General features: G+C 44.4%; 1 protein-coding gene across 7 annotated transcripts in view; it reads right to left on the reverse strand.

Moving 5' to 3' along the window:
* The window catches only part of GATB (glutamyl-tRNA amidotransferase subunit B), a 234,815-nt gene that overhangs the window by 72,265 nt on the left and 138,458 nt on the right, over positions 1-24,092 (reverse strand). For all 7 annotated transcript variants that reach the window (XR_015053363.1, XM_085864528.1, XM_085864532.1 and 4 more), the window contains 3 exons: positions 23,532-23,718; positions 15,715-15,848; positions 8,288-8,366 (listed from right to left, as the gene is read on the reverse strand). Coding sequence is in view for 6 of the 7 variants with exons in the window: in XM_085864528.1 (XP_085720654.1) it covers positions 8,288-8,366; positions 15,715-15,848; positions 23,532-23,718 (400 nt within the window). In the remaining variant the exon portion in view is untranslated. The remainder of the gene's footprint in view (positions 1-8,287; positions 8,367-15,714; positions 15,849-23,531; positions 23,719-24,092) is intronic.

A 24,092-nucleotide genomic window follows, 5' to 3' on the forward strand; every position in this document is an offset into this window, starting at 1 on the left:
AGAATTCAACGCCTCATCTTGTGATATGCAATATGACACAATGACGCCCATACTCTTGTTACCGGTTAGGGGTCAAAGGTCAGGGGGGTCACGACCTTGAAAAATATGCGGTTTTTGTCATAACGCGGTCAATTCTTGTCCGCTTTACATGAACCCAGCACCAAAATGTTCAGAATTTAATGCCCAATCTTGTGACACAATGACGTCATAACACATGTCATACCAAGAACAAAAAAGTAGTGGCGGCGAAGGTATGCGCTCTATGAGTGCCCGTTCTAGTTTGCCTATGTATCCATATTATCCACCCTTTGCATTCTCCCTTACCTCTCATCGTTACCGACATCCCTTGTTTGTCCATCTCTGTCTACTTTCTCCCTCCATTCTGCTGTTAGTGTTTTCCCCTTTATCCTGGTGCTCTTTCTTATGTGGTGTTCTGATTTGTTCTGTGTCATATCTCTTCCACGAGCCTAAAGCATCTATTAAAATAATAATAATAACTAGCCGAAACCCCGTCACAGACGGATTCCATTCCATGAGCCCAATATGACAATCAGTGGCGGCTCTTGTAAGAGCCAGATCCCAGTCGATGGACTCCATGGCCTTTCCGAATGAGGCCTACAAAACGTCCTTGTACACAACATTTTTGGTGTACACTACTCCTTGTGAAGAAGTCCCCTGATTTGTGCACGTGTCTACTTTGACGTACAAACATCGTGTCAAAACTTCTCAGGTCACAGTACCGAGAAAAAAGTGACGCAACCGCTCGGAGGAGCACAAAATTGGTCCTTCAGTATTAATATATAGATGGTTCAGTTTTCAGTATTAATAAATAGATGCTTCAGAGTTAAAGGTTGACTATTGCCACTATGTGCGATGCACTCTTACAGGTACGAAGTTTCTTTCAGTCCAGGTCACAGTACCAAGAAAAACGTGACGCGACCGCTAGGAGGAGCGCAAAATTGGCCCTTCAGTATTAATATATAGATAATAAAAGAATAAAACCGAGCAGCCCGAAACTTTGCATGCATACTAAAGGAACTCCAAGGGAGTGCATGGATGAAAATTAGGTGTTTGGGAGAATATAAACATCCCTTTTGAAGAAACATAGAAGATAAGACCCATTGCTTCACTGATGGGAATACGAATCTTCAGTGTGATGGCTAATCTGTGGGGAAAGAACAAAAAAGGATTCTTCAGAGATCCTGCACTTCAGGTAGGGATAACCAGTGTCACCACGTGTGCCTCCGTACTGACATACAATTCTTCCTTTTTTGTGCATCACAAACCATCCTGGGAGTTCCTTGAATCCAGCATCGCTGGTTATATTGAAATCTGTTAATCCGTTCTCAAATTATAGCATGACAGACAGACAGACAGAGCAACTTTTTATCATACAGATTAACGGCTTACCTTCATGAAAGGCAAATCCTTGGTCAGCCCAACATCAACTGCCCAAACTTCTTAGCCGCCATTTTGATTCGGCCTACAACAAATGCCTTGCCTTGGAAACACGATATACTCTCACGGACTAATTAAAGTAGATAATCGAAATACGATTTCAGATTTGAGGATCGGATTCAGATTTCGGAGCTGGTGCAGTAAATAAGTGTCGAAATCTGGAGTGCGATCTGAAAATTTAAAGAAATTATCGATTCTTATAACGAAGCATCTATCTTATAAACTTTAAGCAAGGCTGTGCACCCTACTTCTCCATATTTACACAAAAAAATGTGAAATTGCCAAAGCATTAAACTAAACTATTTCTCTTGTTCTGTTTTTCTACTGTTTTTCCCAAAGTGTAACTTCATTGAGTGCAATGAAAATAATTAAACAGGTGCAGGCTCCCACGGCATGAGCAGTGGGCGTGGCTACTGCGACTGTTCTCCGTGGAGACATCCCCGGAGTTAGGAAGACAAAATAAATTAGAGGATTAGAATGAGTCGAGCAATGGGACACATGAACTACGAGTTAGAGAGAATTTTAAAATGTTTTCAGTGGCGACAAAGCAATGAACCCTCACCCCACAGCAGGATGGCTGAGAGGTTCATACACTCCCGCTAAGCTGTCTGGCCTGGGTTCAAGTTGTTTCACCTGTTTTATATGATCTGTTTTTAATTAGGACGAGCAAATACCACCCATCACTTCGCTGATGGGAATACTTGGAGAGAGGGGGGTAGAGAGAGAGGAGGGTAGAGAGAGAGGGGGGTAGAGAGAGAGGGGGGTAGAGAGAGAGGGCGGTGGGGAGTGAGGGGAGGGTTGAGGGGTGAAAGAGGAGAGTGGGGGAGGGGAAGGGAGGTATGAGGGAGGGGAGAGAGAAGGAGGGATTGAGGAGGGGTGGGGGAGGGGATGCAGCATGAGGAGGGGGAGGCAGCATGAGGGGAAGAGAAGGCAGCATGAGGGGAAGAGAAGGGAAGGCAGCATACCGGGGCATTATCGGGCAAACTTATTACTGTTGCAGACTTTGGTTTCTTTGAATCTACATTCAAAAGCATAAGTAATCAGTACTATTTCTGGTGTTTGGTTTTCAAATGTTTAAGAATATTGGACATATTACACTGATTAATTTGCAAGTAATTTGCTTTTGCTGTGAGACTGCAAACAGGATGCCCCAGGGGCGTGTTCCTTTTCAGTTAATACATAAGCAAACCATGTGTAACTGGAACATGCCCAACAGGGATGAAAAAAAATTTCCCTGAAAAAAACCGCTTATGTCTATGAAGTAGGAATTACTTGGAATCAATGTCAATTCCCATTCACAACTCGATTCCTTTTGATTCCAAGGCTGGAATCAAGTACTGTGGAATTGATTCCACCAACCACTATTGGTTCTGGCTTAATAGTTAGGGTGGTGGGCTTAGGATCCTTGGGTCCTGAGTTCAAATCCTGCTTTTCCGTTGAATTAATAGCAGGCGGGGTTGACACAGCCTGTCATCCTTCTGAGGTCAGCAAAATGGGTATCCGCTTGCTGGGATGATCGAGCTATTCGAATACCAGAGTGCCGACCCATCCAGGATTGTGCCCAATAGCCCAGGAGACTGCTTCGGCAGCACCAATGCTCTGTACAGAGTCCCAATGGATGGATCCAATGTACAGAGTCCCAATGGATGGATGGATGGATCCAATGTACAGAGTCCCAATGGATGGATGGATGGATCCAATGTACAGAGTCCCAATGGATGGATGGATGGATCGCATTTCTGCTCTACCGCTTATAAATGTCCAGGGGGTTTGATGGGGAAGGAGCGAGACAGCGTTGTGAGGAAGTGGGAAGTGTTTTGGAGGAGGGAAGTGTGAGACGAGGGGAAAGGAAGGCAGACATGCAGCGGAGCATTAATTACGACACATCCTGTCTCATCAAAATGATTCTGCATAGAATAACAGTGAAGATGGAAACTAAATAATGTCTGAAATTGATTTTCTACTGGACATACTATAAACACCGTCCGGAGACAAACACCGCCCGGACATGTCCGGCAGAGTATTTGTATACTTCAAGGTCCTTGGGGTCTTTTGGGAACTCGGGGTTATTTGGGTCTTTGGGGGAGAAGGGGGTCTTTTGGGTACTTTGGGTTTCAGGTCATAATTGTGGGAGACGTCAAGTAAGATGTCCAACCAATACGTGAAGAGTGGACACACAAATACATACATACATACATACAGTGGGGAGAACAAGTATTTGATACACTGCCGATTTTGCAGGTTTACCTAACTTACAAAGCACGTAGAGGTCTGTAATTTTTATCATAGGTACACTTCAACTGTGAAAGACGGAATCTAAAACAAACATCCTGAAAATCACATTGTATGATTTTTAAATAATTAATTTGCATTTTATTGCATGAAATAAGTATTTGAAACATCAGAAAAACAGAACTTAATATTTGGTACAGAAACCTTTGTTTGCAATTACAGAGATCAGACGTTTCCTGTAGTTCTTAACCAGGTTTGCACAGACCGCAGCAGGGATTTTGGCCCACTCCTCCATACAGATCTTCTCCAGATCCTTCAGGTTTCGGGGCTGTCGCTGGGCAACACAGACTTTCAGCTCCCTCCAAAGATTTTCTATTGGGTTCAGGTCTGGAGACTGGCTAAGCCACTCAAGGACCTTGAGATGCTTCTTACGGAGCCACTCCTTAGTTGCCCTGGCTGTGTGTTTCGGGTCGTTGTCATGCTGGAAGACCCAGCCACGCCCCATCTTCAATGCTCTTGTTGAGGGATGGAGGTTGTTGGCCAAGATCTCACGATACATGGTCCCATCCATCCTCCCCTCAATACAGTGCAGTCGTCCTGTCCCCTTTGCAGAAAAGCATCCCCAAAGAGTGATGTTTCCACCTCCATGCTTCACGGTTGGGATGGTGTTCTTGAGGTTGTACTCATCCTTCTTCTTCCTCCAAACACAGCAAGTGGAGTTTAAACCAAAAAGCTCTATTTTGGTCTCATCAGACCACATGACCTTCTCCCATTCCTCCTCTGGATCATCCAGATGGTCATTGGCAAACTTCAGACGGGCCTGGACATGCGCTGGCTTGAGCAGAAGGACCTTGCGTGCACTGCAGGATTTTAATCCATGACGGCGTAGTGTGTTAAGGCGCTGTCACACCTTGACGTTTTAGTCAGCAATGGCAACGTATAAAAATGTATGTAAAACGTTGGGGTACGCTGAAGTTTTGAGTATTTTTTAAAGCTTTGGTCATATTCGTAATGTGTTGGTCGTATACATAACACATTAGTAACGGGCACAGAACGTTTCGTTGTCTTATAGGTAACTTATACCAACGAATGCTGAGCCTGTTGTCGGCGTTCACAACCAATGCCCAATGATAGTTTAACTAAGGCATAGCGCGCTGCACGTATCACCGACAAACTCGTGGCGTTCTCTGTTAAAAAGCTGCTGCACGCTGATTTAAATCATAACCGCCTGAAAATTGGAAGTTTCAACATCGCAGTCACACCTTGACGATTTAGCCAGCGTATGCCGACCTATGAAAAATGTGTCTAAAATGCTGGCACACGTCGAATACGGTATGGGTAAGTTGTGTATACGTTAGGAGCACGCTGAAAAACAATGAAGTACGCTGTCATATTCCGTGGTACGTCTCGTACGTCGTGAAATTTCAAGCATGCTGAAAATTTTATGACGTACTCGACGTATGGCTCACAAGTTCCACATACGCTGGCATAAGTTCTCGGCACGCTCCGCGATCGTTGACACATGTCGGACACACGTTACTTGTAAGTTATTCATAAGTCGAAACACGTCGAGGTAATGTTTAGCATACCCGAAACTTAATTTTTAACCTATGAGTAACGTGCTTTGAACCGATGTGTAGCTTGCTTCGAACCTATGTGTAATGTATTTCAAACGCACATTGTCGTATGTAGACGAATTTGATTGACGTCTTCCGGACGACCACAGAACTTACTGAACGTGTTTCTAACTTACATCTACCGTATAATGGCAATTTGGCCGCGTTTAGGGGAATTGGTATATACAAATGGGCTTCACAACAGGAACCCGTCAGTGTTCCAGACTCCATGTTGAGTAGATGTCAATGTCAGTAGTATTAGGTGAGCGTGGTAGTAGTAGTAGTAGTATTGGTAGTAGTAGTAAGTCCATGTCAGTAGTCGTTGGTGAGCATGATGGGGAGGGTGTGGGTGATGATGGATCGTCATTGCGTCCACGAATAGGAGACTACTTTGCACCATTGTTCGATGTTCTTTTCGGCTAATTTATTTTTTCTCATTCCCACGATGAACTATTTTTTGTTTCAGTTTTTAAAGTATTCAAAACGACTTGGACAAATGCATAATGTACTAGTAATGAAAACAGAACGCTTCGATAACTTATAGATAAGTTATACCAACGATTGATTAGCATGTTTTAGGCGTCCACAACCTATACCCAACGATAGTCTAGCGTATGCATAGCGTGGCAGCGTATCGTCGACGATTACGTGAGGTTTTCTATTCATAGGCTGCAACTTCACTTTTAATAAATGCCTGTCACTCACCTAATGTTTTTGGACGCTGGTGCTCAGCAATTGAAATCGTTTCCATTGAACGAGTTAAATCGCTTCCACTGGACTATTGAAATGATTTAATAATAATGCTTGGTTATCCTTGGACCCACTCTGGCTAGTAGCTCGTCGAACATCGCTGGGGGCATTCGCAGGAAGTTGATGAAGGATGGATGGTCCTCGTTCCGGAGTTCCACCATGAGCTGGTCATATATGCCGTAATGGCGTCGCCTCCCGATGCATGGTCTGACCCAGTTCCTTCTCCTCCGTTCACGTCTTCTTCTCCCAGCTCTGTTGGCAGAGCAGGTAATGAGACGACAATACCTAACAGGTAGGTATTGTCGTCTCAGCCTTGCCGTATCCTCCATCTCTCGGAATGACATGGACATGTACTCACCACGAAGACTAAAAAAAAGATGGGTTCCTCCTGCGAAACCCCTTTTTATATACCAATTCCCCTAATCGCTGCCAATATGCCATTATACGGTATCTGTAAGTTAGAAACGCGTTCAGTAAGTTCTGTGGTCGTCCTGAAGACGTCAAATACGTCTACATACGTATTTGTGCGTAGGACATGGTTTACAAATAATTCCCAAGCACGTTACTCATAGGTTACAAATAAGTCACAGGTACCCTAAACATTACTTTGACGCGTTTCGACGTATGAGGAACTTTCAAGTAACGTGTTGCGCAGTGTGAACAACGTTCGTGTAGCGTGCTTACAAAACGTTACTCATAAGTTAGAAATAAGTTTCGGGTACGCTAAACATTACCTCGACGTGTTTCGACTTATGAGTAACTTACAAGTAACGTGTGTCGACGTGTGTCAACAATCGCATAACATGCCTACAACTTATAGCCAGCGTAGCGGAAAGTGCGAGTCATATGCCGGGATACATCGTAAAATTTCAAGCATGCAAAATTTGAGGACAACCCAAAAGTACAACGTTTAAAGCCAACCTACTACGACGTATGGCAGTGTTTTTCAGCGTGCTCTTAACGTATACAAAACGTACCCATAATGTATTCGACGTGTGCCAGCGTTTTAGACAAATTTTTCATAAATCGGCATACGCTGGCTAAATCGTCAAGGTGTGACAGCGGCTTTACTTATGGTTTTCTTTGATACTGTGGTCCCAGCTCTCTTCAGGTCATTGACCAGGTCCTGCCGTGTAGTTCTGGGCTGATCCCTCACCTTTCTCATGATCATTGAGGCTCCACGAGGTGAGATCTTGCATGGAGCCCCAGACCGAGGGAGATTGACTGTTATCTTGAACTTCTTCCATTTTCTAATAATTGCGCCAACAGTTGTTGCCTTCTCACCAAGCTGCTCGCCTATTGTCCTGTAGCCCATCCCAGCCTTGTGCAAGTCCACAATTTTTTCCCTGATGTCCTTAGACAGCTCTCTGGTCTTGCCCATTGTGGAAAGGTTGGAGTCTGATTGATTGAATGTGGACAGCTGTCTTTTATGCAGATAACGAGTTCAAACAGGTGCAGTTAATACAGGTAATGAGTGGAGAATGGGAGGGCTTCTTAAAGACAAAACTAACAGGTCTGTGAGAGCCGGAATTCTTACTGGTTGGTAGGTGATCAAATACTTATTTCATGCAATAAAATGCAAATTAATTATTTTAAAATCATACAATGTGATTTTCAGGATGTTTGTTTTAGATTCCGTCTTTCACAGTTGAAGTGTACCTATGATAAAAATTACAGACCTCTACGTGCTTTGTAAGTGGGAAAACCTGGAAAATCGGCAGTGTATCAAATACTTGTTCTCTCCACTGTACATACATACATACAGTTGCTCCATTATATATAAACTGCAGATATCTTTCTTATACAGTACATATTGTAGTGCACACCAATTTAATTGCATGTAAATCAAGGAGCAAATAAATGACAGTAGTGTGATGTCTCAAGAGACGAGGCCTGTATAAACATCGGAAAAAAATTAAAGCAAGAATGGATACAAGAAATTTGTTGTTATTTGGTAATGTGGTATACAGTGTTGTAACATCTCAGGAAGTGGGATGAGCAGATGTCACAACAGTAAAGTGTATTGCAAATGAAAGTAATACTTGGACAAACAAGGTCGAGCACACATTTTCATTTGACCAAAAGTAAAATACAATCTAGCAGGGCTGTTCATTACGAAGAAACTGGATACAACTCAGATATTAATGCAGTGTGTCACGTAGTATTGTTCCACACAAACAAGAACATTCAAACATCTCTGGAGAAGCAAATATAATGATTCAAAATCAAACCTTCTTAGCAACAGATGATGAGATGATTCCATTGATTTGAAGGTTGATTAATTCTGCCAGTGCACCAGGCTTTATGGGACTGTCAGGAAAAGAAACAACAAAACGAGGTAGAAAAGAACATCATTATGTGCAATCATCAAGTTATAACATATGACCATGAATAAAAATAGTGTCGCGGATCTGGGGTTCGAAGACTGCTATGAGGGGGAGCACTTGGGTTTCTACCTAACGCCCGGTCCTGAGGCCGTTGGGCACAGATAACTCTGCACACCGGCGGGTTGCTAGGCAACCATGAACACCGATTGGCATGGCCAATTCAGGCAGGGTTACACTACTTCGTGTGATACCTCAACAGTGGACGGCCGGCTAATTGGGGTCACCTGCCCTCAACGCAGACTCGGATTACTGCCGAGCGTTACAGTGAGCGTGCGCTGGCTGACAAAGCAAATTATTGGGGTAGAACGTCCCATCTAACCTTACTTGTGCACTGCATTAGAACAATAAAGGAAAAGACAACCGAGACAGATTGGAAAGAGCAACAAACAATTATTTATTACAAACACTCAAGCAAGCAATCATTTAAAAGCAAGTATTTAAGGCAAGAAAGCAAAAAGGCACATCAGAACAGATTTAAGCAGAACGTGTATTCTTCTTCAATGTTACTTGAACAAAAGACTTAGCCATCATTCACTCAGGGGCAAAGAATAAAACAAGGAGGACTTGAAAATAAATTAAAAGTAATGAATGGGGAAAAGGAAAGCAGTCTTTCCTTCTCTGCTTCACCTCACACAAATTGAATTTGGTTACCCTTGGTCGGATTTGCCTTCCAGGAAACGAAGGGCTCTCCCCAGATCTTCAAAACATGGAGCACATTTGATGGATTATGCGTCTTTCAGATGTTCCGGATCGAGGTTTGTTGTGTAACCTCCTGTGGTCAGATCCCGACAAGGGCGTGCAGGGATGGGGTGAAAATGATCATGGTGTCTCTTTCACTTTTGGTGCTGATGTCATCAACAAGTTCATCCAATAGTTTAATTTGGACAGGATCACAGGCCTGCGCAAATTTGAAACATGCATTTTGAACATGATCCTGTCCAAATTAGAAATATGCATTTTGGGTGTGATCCTGTCCAAATTATAAATATGCATTTTGGGTGTGATCCTGTCCAAATTTGAAACATGAAATTTGGGCGTGATCCTGTCCAAATTAGAAACGTGCAATTTGGGCGTGATCCTGTCCAAATTTGAATGCAATTTGAAATTTGTGCCTTCAATGCATTATCCATTAGTTTCATTCGTTTGTCCCTGTGTTCATTTTGTCTGATCATTTCCCCAAAAATTAAGTCTTATATTTATTTATTCCTTTCCCTCATTCATCAAATTGTCCCTTCATTCCTTTAATTTGTGCATCCAACTGTTCAAACATGAACTGGAGAGCTAACTTACTCGTTTTCTGACTCGACGATTCAGGAATGGGGAAGGATTCTACCCTATCCTTATTAACCAACTCTACTCCCGACTCGCTCTCTTCGTTCTCACTGCCTTCCCGCCGAAACGCCATATTATGCACAGTCGCCTTTTCCCGCGCACGTTTAATCTCCTCAGAAAAACTAAAAATTACTCTAAATTTTCAAGCGTGTTGCTATTCGCCGTGTTCCGCTGTCCGAATCAACGATGATTTAAAAAGCCTCGGCTCTACTAATCACCTCCCCAAGGAGGCGGTGATTACCCAAATTTAATTCCCCAGTCGTGCCGAGTCAAATTGTTCTCACGGCTCCCGTAGCAGATTTAAAAATTTTCTCCTGAGAACATTTGTGAGCAGTTCGAATATCCCACACTCTTGACAGCAATTGCTGGGTGTGGGGGGGGGGGTTCAAAATTATCCCACTCCGACACCAAATGTCTGGGTCCCCATGGACTAAAAAATCCCACTGATGACACCCATTGTCGTGTTCAGGCCGGTTAGGTTATATCCCACTCCTGACCCAGTTGTTGTGGTCAGTAAGGTTAACACCAACCTGGACAGATCGCCGAACGGTTTTCCTCGGAGGCAAACAGCCGAGATCCTTGGAACCCACAACGAATAGACAAACACAAGCAAATTGACAAATAATGGTTCATGAACATTAATATCAAAGATTTATAATGAAAATAACTTCTTTTTTTTTCTTTTTTTGTATACCTTGTCGAGGCTCGTATGAGAGCTAACACACAACGCACATCAAGGGGGGCATGAGACAGGAGATAAGGGAGTGGGAAGGACAAAATAGTGGGAAACAGAGACATGTGGAGATCTGTGGAAGGGAGAGGGATGGGACGGGGAACATGGGGAATAGAAGATGGACAAGGGTGAAACTCAAGGGTGAAAATGAAACATGAGGTAAAACTAAATCCGAATTTCAGACGTCTCCATTCGGTCACAAAAACAGACAAGGGGAGAGATCAAAATAAAATAAATTCCTCCCTCTATGCCGGCACTCAGCTCGGCACTCAGCTCGTGTCCATTGATGTCCTTTGAGGAGCCTCACAGTCGTCGAACCGCGTAGCCACTGTGCGGGAAAATGCACCAAAATGGCCCCAAGTCAATCCTCGCGGTCACGTACGTGAGGTAATTCGCGTGGACCGTCTTCAACGCCAGGGCCCACAAACCACCGGAGAGTTTCTCCTCACGATTGAGATTGCCACACCGCTCCCTTAAAGTTCCAGGTCCACACACACCAATGACGCTGCCCTTCTCTGTGATCATACAACAAGGCGATTGCTGGGGCTCAAAGATAAGGCCAAGAGACGTGCTCTTCTTCTTCTCTGCTTCTCCTCAAAGCAGACAAACTTCACAACCCATCCAAACAGGCAATGGCCAGCGTTCTGTTCCAGCACACAAGCAAATTCACATCAGCACGAACAACGAGAATCGCGCTGCTATTTCATCATCCCAAGAGGGACAAGAGCCTCACTCTTTGCTTGAAATCGCCCTCTTGTCTCTCAAGCACCTCTTCTTGTCCCTCTTGCCCTTCTTGTTGCTCTTGCCCTTCTTCCCTCTCTCCTCAAAGCATACAAACTTCACGACTCAGCCGAACAGGCGATGGCCAGCGTCCTGTTCCAACATGTGAGCAAATTCACACAGCAAGAACAACGAGAATCGCACAGCCTTCTTGACTGTGGCAAGGAGAAGCCAGAGAGATTCTATGTCTTCTGACGGTCTCCACACTATCCTCCCCCTTGTCTCTCGAGCACCTTCTTCTTCTCTCTTCCTCCTCAAAGCATTCAAACTTCACGACCCAGCCGAACAGTCAATGGTTAGCATCTTGCTCGAGCACGTGAACACATTCACATCAGCATGAATAACGACAATCGCACCGGTTTCATCGTGTTGAGAGGGACCAGACAAGTGTCGAGGAGAAGCCAGAGAGGTCCTATGTGTTCTGACCGCCATCTCCACACTATCATCGTCCCTCTTACATATCATCGGCATTGGGGGCATGCCCTGCTGGTACGAAGCCAGGAAGGAGGGGTTTTTGCCAGCTCAGAAACAATCGGCTCTGTTGTTATTCTTGTTGTTGTTGTTTGAAGAACGTGGTTCCTTTTTATAGCCGGCTTTGTAAATGCAAAAAGGTAGGAAAAGGTCACAGCGGGCATACTGGGAAATGTAAAAATCACAGGGGGCATACTGGTCAGAGGGGGCATACTGGGAGAAATGTAGGAAAAGTTCCACATACTGGGAGAACTAGCCTAAAACCCTAACGAGTTAACACAGCACCACCCCCATGTGGTATAAAGAAATCGGTAACACATAATAACTTAAGCTCACAGTTTTCTCTACGTAATTGACGAGATTTTTCTTACCTGTCCATGGACTATGCCACACAATACAATCCTACCTTTACTTTGAAATTCCTCCATCTACCCCACAAACATAACAATATATTGTTACGGCCATAGGTACCGAGTGTATTATGAGGGGCGTTAATCCTCGTTTCTCCTCGGAAGAACGGGACCTGAGGCTACCGCTCACAATAAACTTTGTGGTGCAGCGGGTTGCTTAACAACCACAAAGGCTAATCAGTTAACCACATGTTCCAATGCCCACCATCTAATTTGCCGTTTAACTAGAGGTCACGCGGCCTCCTGACCGGGGAACGCGCCCTTGGCGATGCACCAATGTTATCTTGATTAGATCTTAAGTAATGCGGCCGAGCGTTTACCGTTGGTGCACGCCGACTGTTAAGTTAATTAGTATGGGAATTATCTCCCAGTCTGTCTCGGTTCGGACAATGCTGGATCAATGGAAGGAAATGACAATCACGGACAGATTGAAACGTCAACAAGGAATTTATTATTAAGAAAAATGAATAAACTGAGGACTTTATAATTCCTTCACCGGGCGTAGTGGCGTGCGCCTGTAATCCGGCTACTCGGAGGCTTGGGTTGGAGGATCGCTTGAGGACGGGCGCTCCGCACTATGAGAGGGTTACGGCAGCCCGGAATCATGGCGAAACCCAATCCTTATCCCTGTGTCATAAGAGGTGACCAGGGTTGCGTCAGGAAGGGCATCCGGCGTAAACCCTGTGCCAAATCAGTATGCGGATCATAACGGATGATCCGCTGTGGCGCCCCTAACGGGAGCAGCCGAAAGAAGAACGACAACTTTATAATTCCTTGTTGATTAAATGGATGAATTCAAATCAAATGTTCAATCAACAAAATAATCTCAAACAAATAAATAATTCAACAAGCATTTATATAAAAATAGATAAAGAGCAGATGCTTATCACTATGCCTTACTTAACAATTCAACACGAGACAAGGGTACCCATCAGATCATTCAGGGAGGAAACAAAATCCGGTCTCGGCTTACCAAGGTAGAAGTCGTCGTGCATTTACGAAAATGACCCAAAATGTGTGAGCGTGTCTTGGTTTACCTCTCCAAATAAGGTCTCCACAGCCTGCTCGTTTCCGCTGCCAGCGCCCTGCCTCGCCGTGCACCCACCCACAAACAGGCTCGAACACCATTCGACACCACGTCGTCACCCCCAAGAACCAGGTACGTCAAGAGCCAGGTACCGAGTATAACCAGCAGGAACAGTCCAACTGTCACCAACCGCCGTTGCTGCTGTCCCCAACCATCAGGAGCTGTCACCAACCGTCAGCAGGATCTCTAACCAACTGTCACCAGGATCTCTCACCAACCATCAGCAGGATCTCCCACCAACTGCCATCATGATTTCTCTCCAACTGCCAAACGGGATCTCCCACCAACTCTGATCAGGATCTCTCCCCAACTTTTAGGAGCTGTCAGGAGCTGTGACCAACCGTCAGCAGGATATCCTACCAACTGCTCACAAGGCAGTCCTGCTGTCCTTTTTATAGGCGACCAGTGTGGGCAGAGCCTCAAGCACGACTTCAGCCAAATCCAGCTTGCCTTTTGGCACATCGCTGCATGTGACCTCCAACCGTCCATTCTCGCAGTTATTCTTTCCTGACCATTGAACGAGATGCAACTCAAAATTAACACAGGCCTGGCTTACGACGCCATGTTCGGGGTGCTGGACGAACGCCAGAAAGCAACCATTTGCCGGAACAACCAAATGAAAACATGGAGTGCTCACAAAACGTCAACGGGTACCATCACCTCTTTGTTCAGCCAGACATGGAGAAGAGCCAATGAGCATCTATAGAGCTGCTGAATGGGGTGTCGATCGCCAATGGAAAAAGGTGGGTGTCAACGTCAATGAAAAAAGGTGGGTCCTGAGGTAAATGATCCGAGACCACAGCCATGTTTGACTGTCAGAATGAATTGTTCAGGAAAAGCTTGCGGTGTGATTGACTCAAATGTCCTGGAAGTCCAAAGTGAAAATGATAACCAAAATAAAATGTATAAATGAATCGTGTATTTCCAAGCCAATGCGTCTTGATGGAAAGGGAATAGAATGAGTATCTGTTGGGCTGACGGCTATCTTATTATGTGCACGAACGGTGAATATCGCTCGTGCAGAAATGAAAACTGACGTAAAATCATCCGTCATGAACGTGTCGGAAAAAGGAAAAGGTTATCCCATAAGAAAGAAAGGGAACATGTTCTCTACCCTTCTCCAATGCATCAAAGAGTTAGCTCAATGTTACTTAGTCGCAGACTGTACCCTTAAATACAATATTGCACTGAAACGTCAAGCCTCTCCAAGTGGTCGTCGAGTGAAGAAATCCCGCAAGGGAATGACTTTAGTAGACAATATCATGATATTAGACAAGTTGCATGGCGAGACGAGTGCAGAAATGAAAACTGACGTAAAATCATCCGTCATGAACGTGTCGGAAAAAGGAAAAGGTTATCCCATAAGAAAGAAAGGGAACATGTTCTCTACCCTTCTCCAATGCATCAAAGAGTTAGCTCAATGTTACTTAGTCGCAGACTGTACCCTTAAATACAATATTGCACTGAAACGTCAAGCCTCTCCAAGTGGTCGTCGAGTGAAGAAATCCCGCAAGGGAATGACTTTAGTAGACAATATCATGATATTAGACAAGTTGCATGGCGAGACGAGTGCAGCTTCAGTTGGCCATGAATATCATGTGAATGAGTCCACCATGTGAATTGATGTCCTTTTAGGAGCCTCACAGTCGTCGAACCGCGTAGCCACTGTGTGGGAAAACGCACCAACGACTGTATTTATTATGTGAATGAGCCAATGAATATCATGTGAATACACACCATTCCTTCAAGTTAGACTTCCTGGAAGTGATAACAGACAAAGGCTATGCCCTTGAACAGGTGTCTGTTGCTGATGAAACTGAGCTTTTGCACAAGAAAATGGGTAAACAGGATATACATCTCCAAGGAGAAGAAGGTAGTACATGGGTTCAAGTCTTTCAAGAATCATCTTACACTTATTTTCGTGGAAATGCATCCCGGTAACTAAATGCACTCCTTTCATGCCGCGACATGCACACCGGTGACAATGGTCCCCTGGCCTCAAACAATTAATGCCCCACACTACAAATTGAACCCCGCCTACAAAATTATACACAAAATTCTCTCTGAGATTTTATAAACAAAACAATGTGTAAAATATTTGTTCCATGGACTTGTTCCCACATCCCGGTCTATCCTATAAGATATTTAACTGGCGTAACATGGGTTTTGCTGAACGCACCGTTTTCCAGGAACCGAATCCTGCGTTGGAAGAGGGTTTCCTGTTCTACCATTATCATGGTCTTCTCCTTTCCAAAAAGGTTTGATACACTTTTCACTTACTGTACATTGACATAAGTTCTACTATTTTTCCTCCCGTTCCCTCACATTAGTAGTGATTTTGATGAACCGATTGCAAAGTGTCTGCTCCCATGTGAGACTAGCTTCATGCTTTTTAAAGCTGTAGAACAAGAAATAATGAAGGAGCCAGCAACATCATCGATCCCAACTGCATTTTCACCTTTGACTCACAGACAGGCCACATTCATTGAGAACTCCGAGTAGGTTGTTCATGACCCAGTTGATCACAATCTTAGGATCCTGCTTTCCAACTTCAATGACCTCCTCAAAATACTCCATCAAGCCATCTTCTTTCTGAAGAAAAACAAATATCACAAGTTGATGAAATTAAAACATTTTGGGGAAAGAAATCAGCTTGTACGAGCCTCTCAAGATAGAAAATGGGTACAAATCACCTGTTGATTATTTTGTCAATTAGTATTCAGTGATAACCCATAGCATACATTTTCTATTCTGGGAAATCTCCAGTACAGTTTTGGATGATGCAAATGTAAATGCAGCATCAACATAATTAATAACGATTGTCACTTGGGTGTTGCACTGGCAAAAAATAAAACCACATTCCAACTTTACTCACCTCTTTGGGTGTTTTCCACCATGCGTCTTACAATACCCCCTCATTCCTCCAAGTTTGCCTCTATTTTGTACCAAGGCCCTGCTGTTGGTGTCTCGGTCTGTCTCTGTCTTCTCTATCTAACAGCTCAGTTTCATCGTTTTGATAATCAGAAGTTTAAGGATGCTGTTAATTTAATTTAATTTAATACTTTTGTATCTTTTTGTGGGATAATGTTTCAACAGGTTAAAGGGATTCCCATGGGGGGGGGGGAATTGCAGCCCCCTACTAGCGCACATTTTTCATATTTTCTGCGAATTTTCATTAACGCAGAAAGTGATGAAGGAGAAAAAATTATGATTAGCTAAAAAATTTATCATACATGTCATTATATAGATGATATTTGTGTGGTTAACTATAATTTCTTTGATAGGCAACTTCACAAGATCGATCCAGATAGCCTGATTGTAAACAGGAGTGGTAATGATTGTGCAGTTGCTGTATATCTGGGTGTTTGGTTTGAGTTGGACAGAATGGTTTTCGTACAAGTGTATTTCATAAAGTTGACGATTTTAGTTTCCCAGTAGTGTTGTACACCTTTCCAGGTAGCAATGTACCAATTAAAATGGGTTACAATGTCTTTTCATCTCAGCTACTTAGATTTGTAAGAATTTGTTAATTAAAGGATGATTTCGTGGAATGTGCTGAGAAGGTTTTTTTCCATCATGTGAAACAAAGGATATTTGGTTGATTGTTTGATCCGGTCTTGTGCAAATGTTTTTAGACTCCAAAGTCACCTTTTATTTAAGTTTGGTTGGTTTTCATGTAAACAAGTTCCTATTGCATTACATTTGATATAATAATAATGAATTAATTATTTTAGTGAGGTAAATTCCTTAATTAATATTACTGATTATTATATATGTGTGTGTGTATATATGTATATATATACATATATATATATATATATATATATATATATAAATATATAAATATATATATATATATATTAATATATATATTAATATATATATATATATATATATATTATTTAATACTATATATATATATATATATATATATTATTTAATACTATATCTATATATATATATTATTTAATACTATATATATATATATATATATATATATATATATATATATATATATATATATATATATATATAGATATAGTATTAAATAATGGAGGTCAGGTCAGGTCAGGTATGGGAGCATGTGCCAGAACAGCACGTCGCTGCGTCCACTTTCCGCCGGTACTCCAGGGGCCTCCGTCTGGCCATCCCCCAGGCAGATGCCAGGCCCATCCCCATCTCCTTGAGATGATGGTCAACCTGTTGCAACCATGAGGCACGTGGTCGACCCACTGGCCTCCTCCACTCATGAGACTCCCTCGCTGAGAGAATCTGGTGAGCAGGATCAGAGTCAGGAAAACGAGCCACATGTCCATACAGCCGCAACTGACGCTCACGGACTATGCAGGTAACAAATCTCATCCGAGTCTCTCTCAGCAACCGCTCGTTGGACACAAAATCCGACCAGCGATAGCCAAGGATTCTCCGAAGAGACCTGGTACCAAAGGAATTAAGTCTCCGTCTCAGATCCTTGGTCAGAGTCCAAGTCTCGCACCCATAGAGCAAGACTGGAAGTACCAAGGACCTGAAGACTCGGACTTTCGTCCTCCCGCACAGGTACCGGCAGCGCCACACCCCATGATCCAGTGAGTCCATGACTCCCCAGGCCCGACCCAGACGTCTATTGACCTCTGACTCGCAGCCAGCAGAGACATGAATATCACTGCCAAGGTAAGTGAATCTCTCCACGACCTCAACATCCTCACCACAAACAGACACAGACAGGACAGCAGCATCCAAGATGTCACCGAAAGCCTGGATCTTAGTTTTGACCCAAGAAACCCGTAATCCCAACGGCTCCGACTCCTCATTCAGCACCTCGAGGGCCCCCAAGAGGATGTCTAAAGTCTCCGCAAAGATGACTGCATCATCTGCAAAGTCAAGGTCCGAGATCTTGACATTCCCAAATGACGCACCGCAACTTGATCTCTCCGACATCCTCCCTAGAATCCAGTCCATACAAGTGCTGAAAAGTGTGGGAGCAAGTACACATCCCTGACGAACTCCAGTAACAACTGGAAATAAGTCAGAGATGGTACCACCACACTTCACAGCACTCTCAGTACCAGAGTAGAGTTCAGACATCAGATCGATCAGTTTTGGTGGCACCCCACGAAGACCAAGAATCCTCCAGAGGACGTCCCGATTCACTGAATCGAACGCTTTACAGAGATCAACATAGGCTGCAAGCAGCCCCTGCCGAAACTCTCGTCTGCGTTCGGTGAGGACACGAAGTGCAAGGATACGGTCAATCGTTGACCTCTTTGGTGTAAAGCCTGACTGCTCTGGACGCTGGTGCTCAAGCAGATGATGGCGAACCCTATCGAGAATTATCCGAGCAAAGACCTTGCCCGGCACTGAGAGCAGCGTCACCCCTCGGTAGTTGTTGCAGTCTTGGCGATCACCCTTCCCTTTCCAGAGAGGGACAACAAGGCCCCTCTTCCAGTCAGTTGGGATGATGCCTGTGTTCCATGCAGAGCACAAAACTGCATGCAACGACACGAGTGCAGCATTTCCACCAGCCTTGAGAAGTTCGGCATGGATGCCACAGATCCCTGGAGCTTTGCCCCGTTTCAACTGGTTCACCGCAGCCCGTGTTTCCACAAGCGTAGGTGGACCACAGTTGATTCGAGGGTCAGCAACAGGGATTGTAACACCCTTGACGTCCAACTCGACAGTTGGGGGATCAGCCTGGTACAACCGCTCAAAGTAACCGGCCCAGCGGGCCTTCACTTCAGACTCCTCTGTCAAGAGCCTACCACTCTCTGCTCGAACTGTAGTGCTCCGAGGGATGGGCTTGGATGAACGTAATGCGCGAATTCCCCTGTAAGCGGGACGAGAATCACCTGTCCACAGGTGATGCTCTACCCCCTCACAGATTCCTCGCACATAGGCCTCCTTGTCCACCCTCAGTGCACGTACAGTTTTACGCCTCAGCTCCCTGAACAGCTCAGCTCTGCCATTCAGCCTGGCCCTGCGACTCTGGTCAATGGTATCCAGTGTCCCTTGAGAGACAAAATTCTTCTTTGCCCTGCGGTGAGCTCCAAGGCATCCACCGGCAACATCAAGGACGGTGGTCTTGAAGGCGCTCCACAACTCTTCAGGACCCCCAAAGCACCCAGACCCCCCAAGTGTCCACTCAGCCTGTTTGCAAACTCCTCAGCTACTCTCTCATCCCTGAGCTTGGCAACATCCAGCCTCGGCTGGGATGGTACCATTCTCCAGGATTTAAGGTGCAGCTTTAGAGTTGCTACAACAAGCCTGTGGTCAGTATTGAGGAACTGAGCACTCCGGTAGACCCTGCAGTTCTGGATCATCCTCCAACGACCGTCAATGAGGACATGGTCAATCTCCTTTGCCACACCGCCAGCGTTGGAATACCAAGTCCAGCGATGAGCTTGTGGGCGCTGAAACCATGAACCAGCCACCCTAAGTCCATGACTTCTTGCAAAGTCAAGGAACTTAGTGCTATTCTGGTTCATAGTTCCTGACCCATGGGGACCAACACACACCTCATAACCATCCCTATCAGTTCCAGTCGATGCATTGAAATCCCCCAAGACTAGAAGTGTATCTCGTCTGGGGCACTGATCAACCACAGACTCGAGTGTGGCGTAGAATGCATCCTTCACGGTGAGATCACTCGCCTCAGTCGGAGCATAAACAGAGACCAGGGAAATGACACCTAAGGAGTGACGAATCCTTAATCTCATAATACGCTCGTTGACCGGTGTTACCTCAATTATCATTGGGGTCAGCTTATTGGACACAGCCACAGCAACTCCTTGGGTATGGTAACCATCAGAGCGACCAGACCAATAGTAGGTGTAACCACCCACCATTATCTCGCCGCAATCCGGTCTCCGAACCTCAGAGAGAGCTGCAATCCCGATGTCCAAACGCTTGAGCTCAGATGATAACAGAGACAGGTGATCATCCTCTCTTAGGGATAGGACATTCCAGGCACCCACCCGAAGGGACCGCCTCAGGTTAACCCAAGGAGACCGCCGTCTGGTGGACGACACCTCAGCACCACTCCGACACACTCTCCCGCAATCTGACCCAGATGGAGGTATTTAGATAAAAAATAAAATAAATATTATTTATAAAATGCACAATAAATAAGCATGAAAATAATTTGTTGGTGGTTGCTCGGATACACAGTGCAGCATGTTAAAATCGGTTGTTAATGAAAGTTTGAATATTTGAATGACAGTTTGTGTGTATGGTTAGATGGAGGTGCTGCGTAATGGACATGTCTGCAAGGAAAAGTGTTTATCGCTTAATATATTATCATATGAAGTGGTGTATGATTAAAGTTATTCAAATGTAGTAATCTATCTATAATTCAAGCAATCTCTGTGTGTCTGTCTGTCTGTGACCGCTGTTTCTTGACAACCACTGGTCCGATCTAATTGAAACTTGCCAGGTATATTGCTGGGGACCTGAGTATGTGCCTTTACAAGGTTTGATATTAATCGGACAAGTGGTTCCCAAGTTATGGCCATTTATTTACCAAACCAATGACAGGACACGTTGCTGCGTAGGCGTGGCCGATGGGGAAAGGGCGCCTTAGTTACCAATGACAGGACACGATGCTTGGCATTTTGCACCCACAGTATCTATCTTCTATCTATCTATAATTCCAGCAATCTCTACATGTTTGCCTTTTCAAGGTTTGAAATTAATCGAACAAGTGGTTCCCAAGTTATGGCCAAGTGAGAGCGCGTTCCCCATTACGGGTTACAGCGTACGGACTTCCGGATAGTGATGACTTACTGTATTATAATAATTTCTCGATTTTTTATGAGCATTTATAGATAAACACAATGCCCCAATCCAGTCGTCGTTTACGAGAGCGAAGGAACGGACTGTGTGGTTGTTGTTTCTGGCATGCGGTTTGAAAGTTTTTTTTTTAATTTTTTTTTTCCACGTACGGCCAAGCAAGAGTGAAGGAATGTCCTGTGTGGTTGTTGTTTCTGCCACACGGTTGGAAAGTTGTTTTTTTTTAATATTTTTGCACGTACGGCCACGCACGTATGGGCACGCACTAGTACTTTAAATAAAATAAATAATTTAATAAGTTTGTATAAGGATATTGCATTCATGTGTTGTGACTGACTGTCTGGACACAACTTTGAGGTTGTGGGTCCATTGATGTTGAGTAATCTCCTGATGTAGACCTGCGAGCGGGGTTGTTGATCTGCCGTTTGGAGAGGTTCTGGGCTGAAAGGATCGAAACCTCGATTAATCACGGTGCCCAGCTGATGATCCGGACAGTCGGGAAATCAGTAAATTGCTTGTAAGTTAAGGTTACAACTTCAAAATAAAATAGCTTTTGTGAGTACTGTACTTATAAGTACAGTGTGTGTGTGTGTGTGTGTGTGTGTGTGTGTGTGTGTGTGTGTGTGTGTGTGTGTGTGTGTGTGTGTGTGTGTGTGTGTGTGTGTGGTGTTATGTCTGGCTTACACGTTATGTCTGGTGCAGTAATTGGTCTTTATTTTGATCCGTCTCTGTCTCCCCACTCCATCCCCCATACCCCTCCCCCCTGTCGTCCAGTTCTGTTGTGTTCTGATCCGTTCAGTGTATGAACCTTGACTTTGTATTCAAACTTGACATAATTTGACGCCATGATGTCAAGTGATATGTCTCTGCCAACATCAAGTCTTTGCTGACTTAAACTTTGACCTAAAACCTCAAGACCATTTGACCTCAATGTCTAATCGGTACATACGAGGTCCGTCTAAACAGTAACGGGACTGACTTCACAGAAATTTTATTCCAAAAAATATATTGAAATCACAGCTTGTTCCCTTCAAAATAATTTCCCTCCAGTCCCACACACTTGTCCATCCTCTTCTTCCATGCTTCGATGCACCCCCGAAGGCTTATTCTGGAATCCTCTGGAGCTCCGTCGTCACGGCCCTTTTGATGGCCTCCACATCAGGAAATCGGGTCCCCTTGATCACCCCCTTGAGCTTGGGGAATAGGAAAAAAAATCACAAGGGGCCAAGTCTGGCGAATACGGGGTTGCTCCAGAGTTGGCACGTTTCTCTCCGCCAGAAACTGTCGGATGCTCAGGGCACTGTGAGCAGGGTCGTTGTCATGGTGGAGCACCCAGGAGTTGTTCTCCCACAGATCCCTACTCTTGTCCCAGACTGATCTCATTAGGCACTGGAGGATCTCCTTGTACACGTATTGATTCACTGTTTGACCCTGTGGTAGAAACTCGAAGTGGACAATGCCCTTGATGTCAAAAAACGTGATGAGCATCACTTTGACCTTCGACTTCGACATCCTTGCTTTCTTTGGTCTTGGTGATGCAGGACTTTTCCACTGACGACTCTGCCGTTTGGTCTCGGGATTCTATTCGTATATCCACGATTCATCACCAGTAATGACTCTCCCGAGCAGGTCTGGATTGTCCTCGAGGCGCTCGATAATGTCTTGACAGACAGTGACTCTTTGCTGTTTCTGTTCCTCGGAGAACAGTTTGGGGACCATCTTTGCGCACACCTTGCACATTTCGAGATTTTCAGTGATGATGCTCCAGACAGTGTCCTTGTTGATGGTAAGTTGCTCAGCAATCTTCCGCACCGTGAGTCGACGATCTGCGTGCACCATCTGCTTCACACACTCGATGTTGTCCGCCGTTCTGCTCGTTGAAGGTCTTCCAGACCGTGGATCGTCTTCAACCTCCTCCAGTGTCTCTTTGAACCTCTTGTGCAATTCAAATGCACGTGTACGTGACACCGCTTCTTCCTCGTAGATTTGCTGCAGCATTGCGAAGGATTCGGAAGGTGTTTTGTCAAGCTTGGCAAGAAACTTCAGATTGGCTCTCTGCTCACGACTCATAGCGTGACGACTCAGACTGGACAACGTGTAAAGCACGACCTGTAAAAAAAATCACACAATGAGCATAGTCAACCATCACCAATCATACATATTGCTGGAATGTTGCGAAAGACTGTGACGCAACCCGTTCATTCAAGTTGTGTAAGTGGAGCACACAGCAGGCTCAGTCCCGTTACTTTTTAGACGGACCTCGTATGTATCGTGGTACATGTACTCAGTTTAGTTAAAATGCCGACCTCAATAACATTTTTATCTGACATGACCTTTGACCTCTTGATGCTAAAATCTAATCGGTTCATCTTTGCATCATAATATATACTTATAATCAAGTTTGGTCAAAATTCCATCACCGGCTCACAAGTTATTGCGGTAACAGGATTTTTTCCCGATGTGACTACAACCAACGACAAAAATACTCACAACAAGCGTGGCGACGAGGTCAGGGCGGAGGTTATAATTTTGAATAAGGCGAGATCGAAGACCGGCAGGGAGCTCTGGCAGGAGAGCACGTAGAGCCGACACGCTCACCAGGCCTTGCCGATGCTTCATTGGTCTCTCATCATCATCCATCAACACCAGAGGCGGCAAGTTTGGTTCTGGCATAAAGCTGATAGACGCACCAGATGAAAGTAGTTTTGGGAAAAGAGGAGCAGGAAGACAGCATCAGCACGATGCTTAAATGACAATAAACAACAACGCAAATTAAATAATAATAAATACATAAAAATCAACTGATAGCAGGAGATGCATTTTATAAGCAGCATTCTAAATGTTCCACAATGGATTACTCGATGGCAATCAGAACCTGAGAGCCATGGCTTTTTCTCTCATTATAAACTGAAATGTATGCTTGGTATATGATTTGCTATTTGCTCCATTAGTCTGACATTGTTTGTTGTTTCAGAGTATAATCGAGACGTCTGGTAAATTATACAATTTTGGATGTCGCTATATTTGAGAAACGAGCTGTCATCAGATTCA

The sequence above is a fragment of the Eptatretus burgeri genome, chromosome 18, assembly GCF_056783735.1.
Source record: "Eptatretus burgeri isolate ZD-2024b chromosome 18, Ebu_testis_v1, whole genome shotgun sequence".
NCBI lineage: Eukaryota > Metazoa > Chordata > Myxini > Myxiniformes > Myxinidae > Eptatretus > Eptatretus burgeri.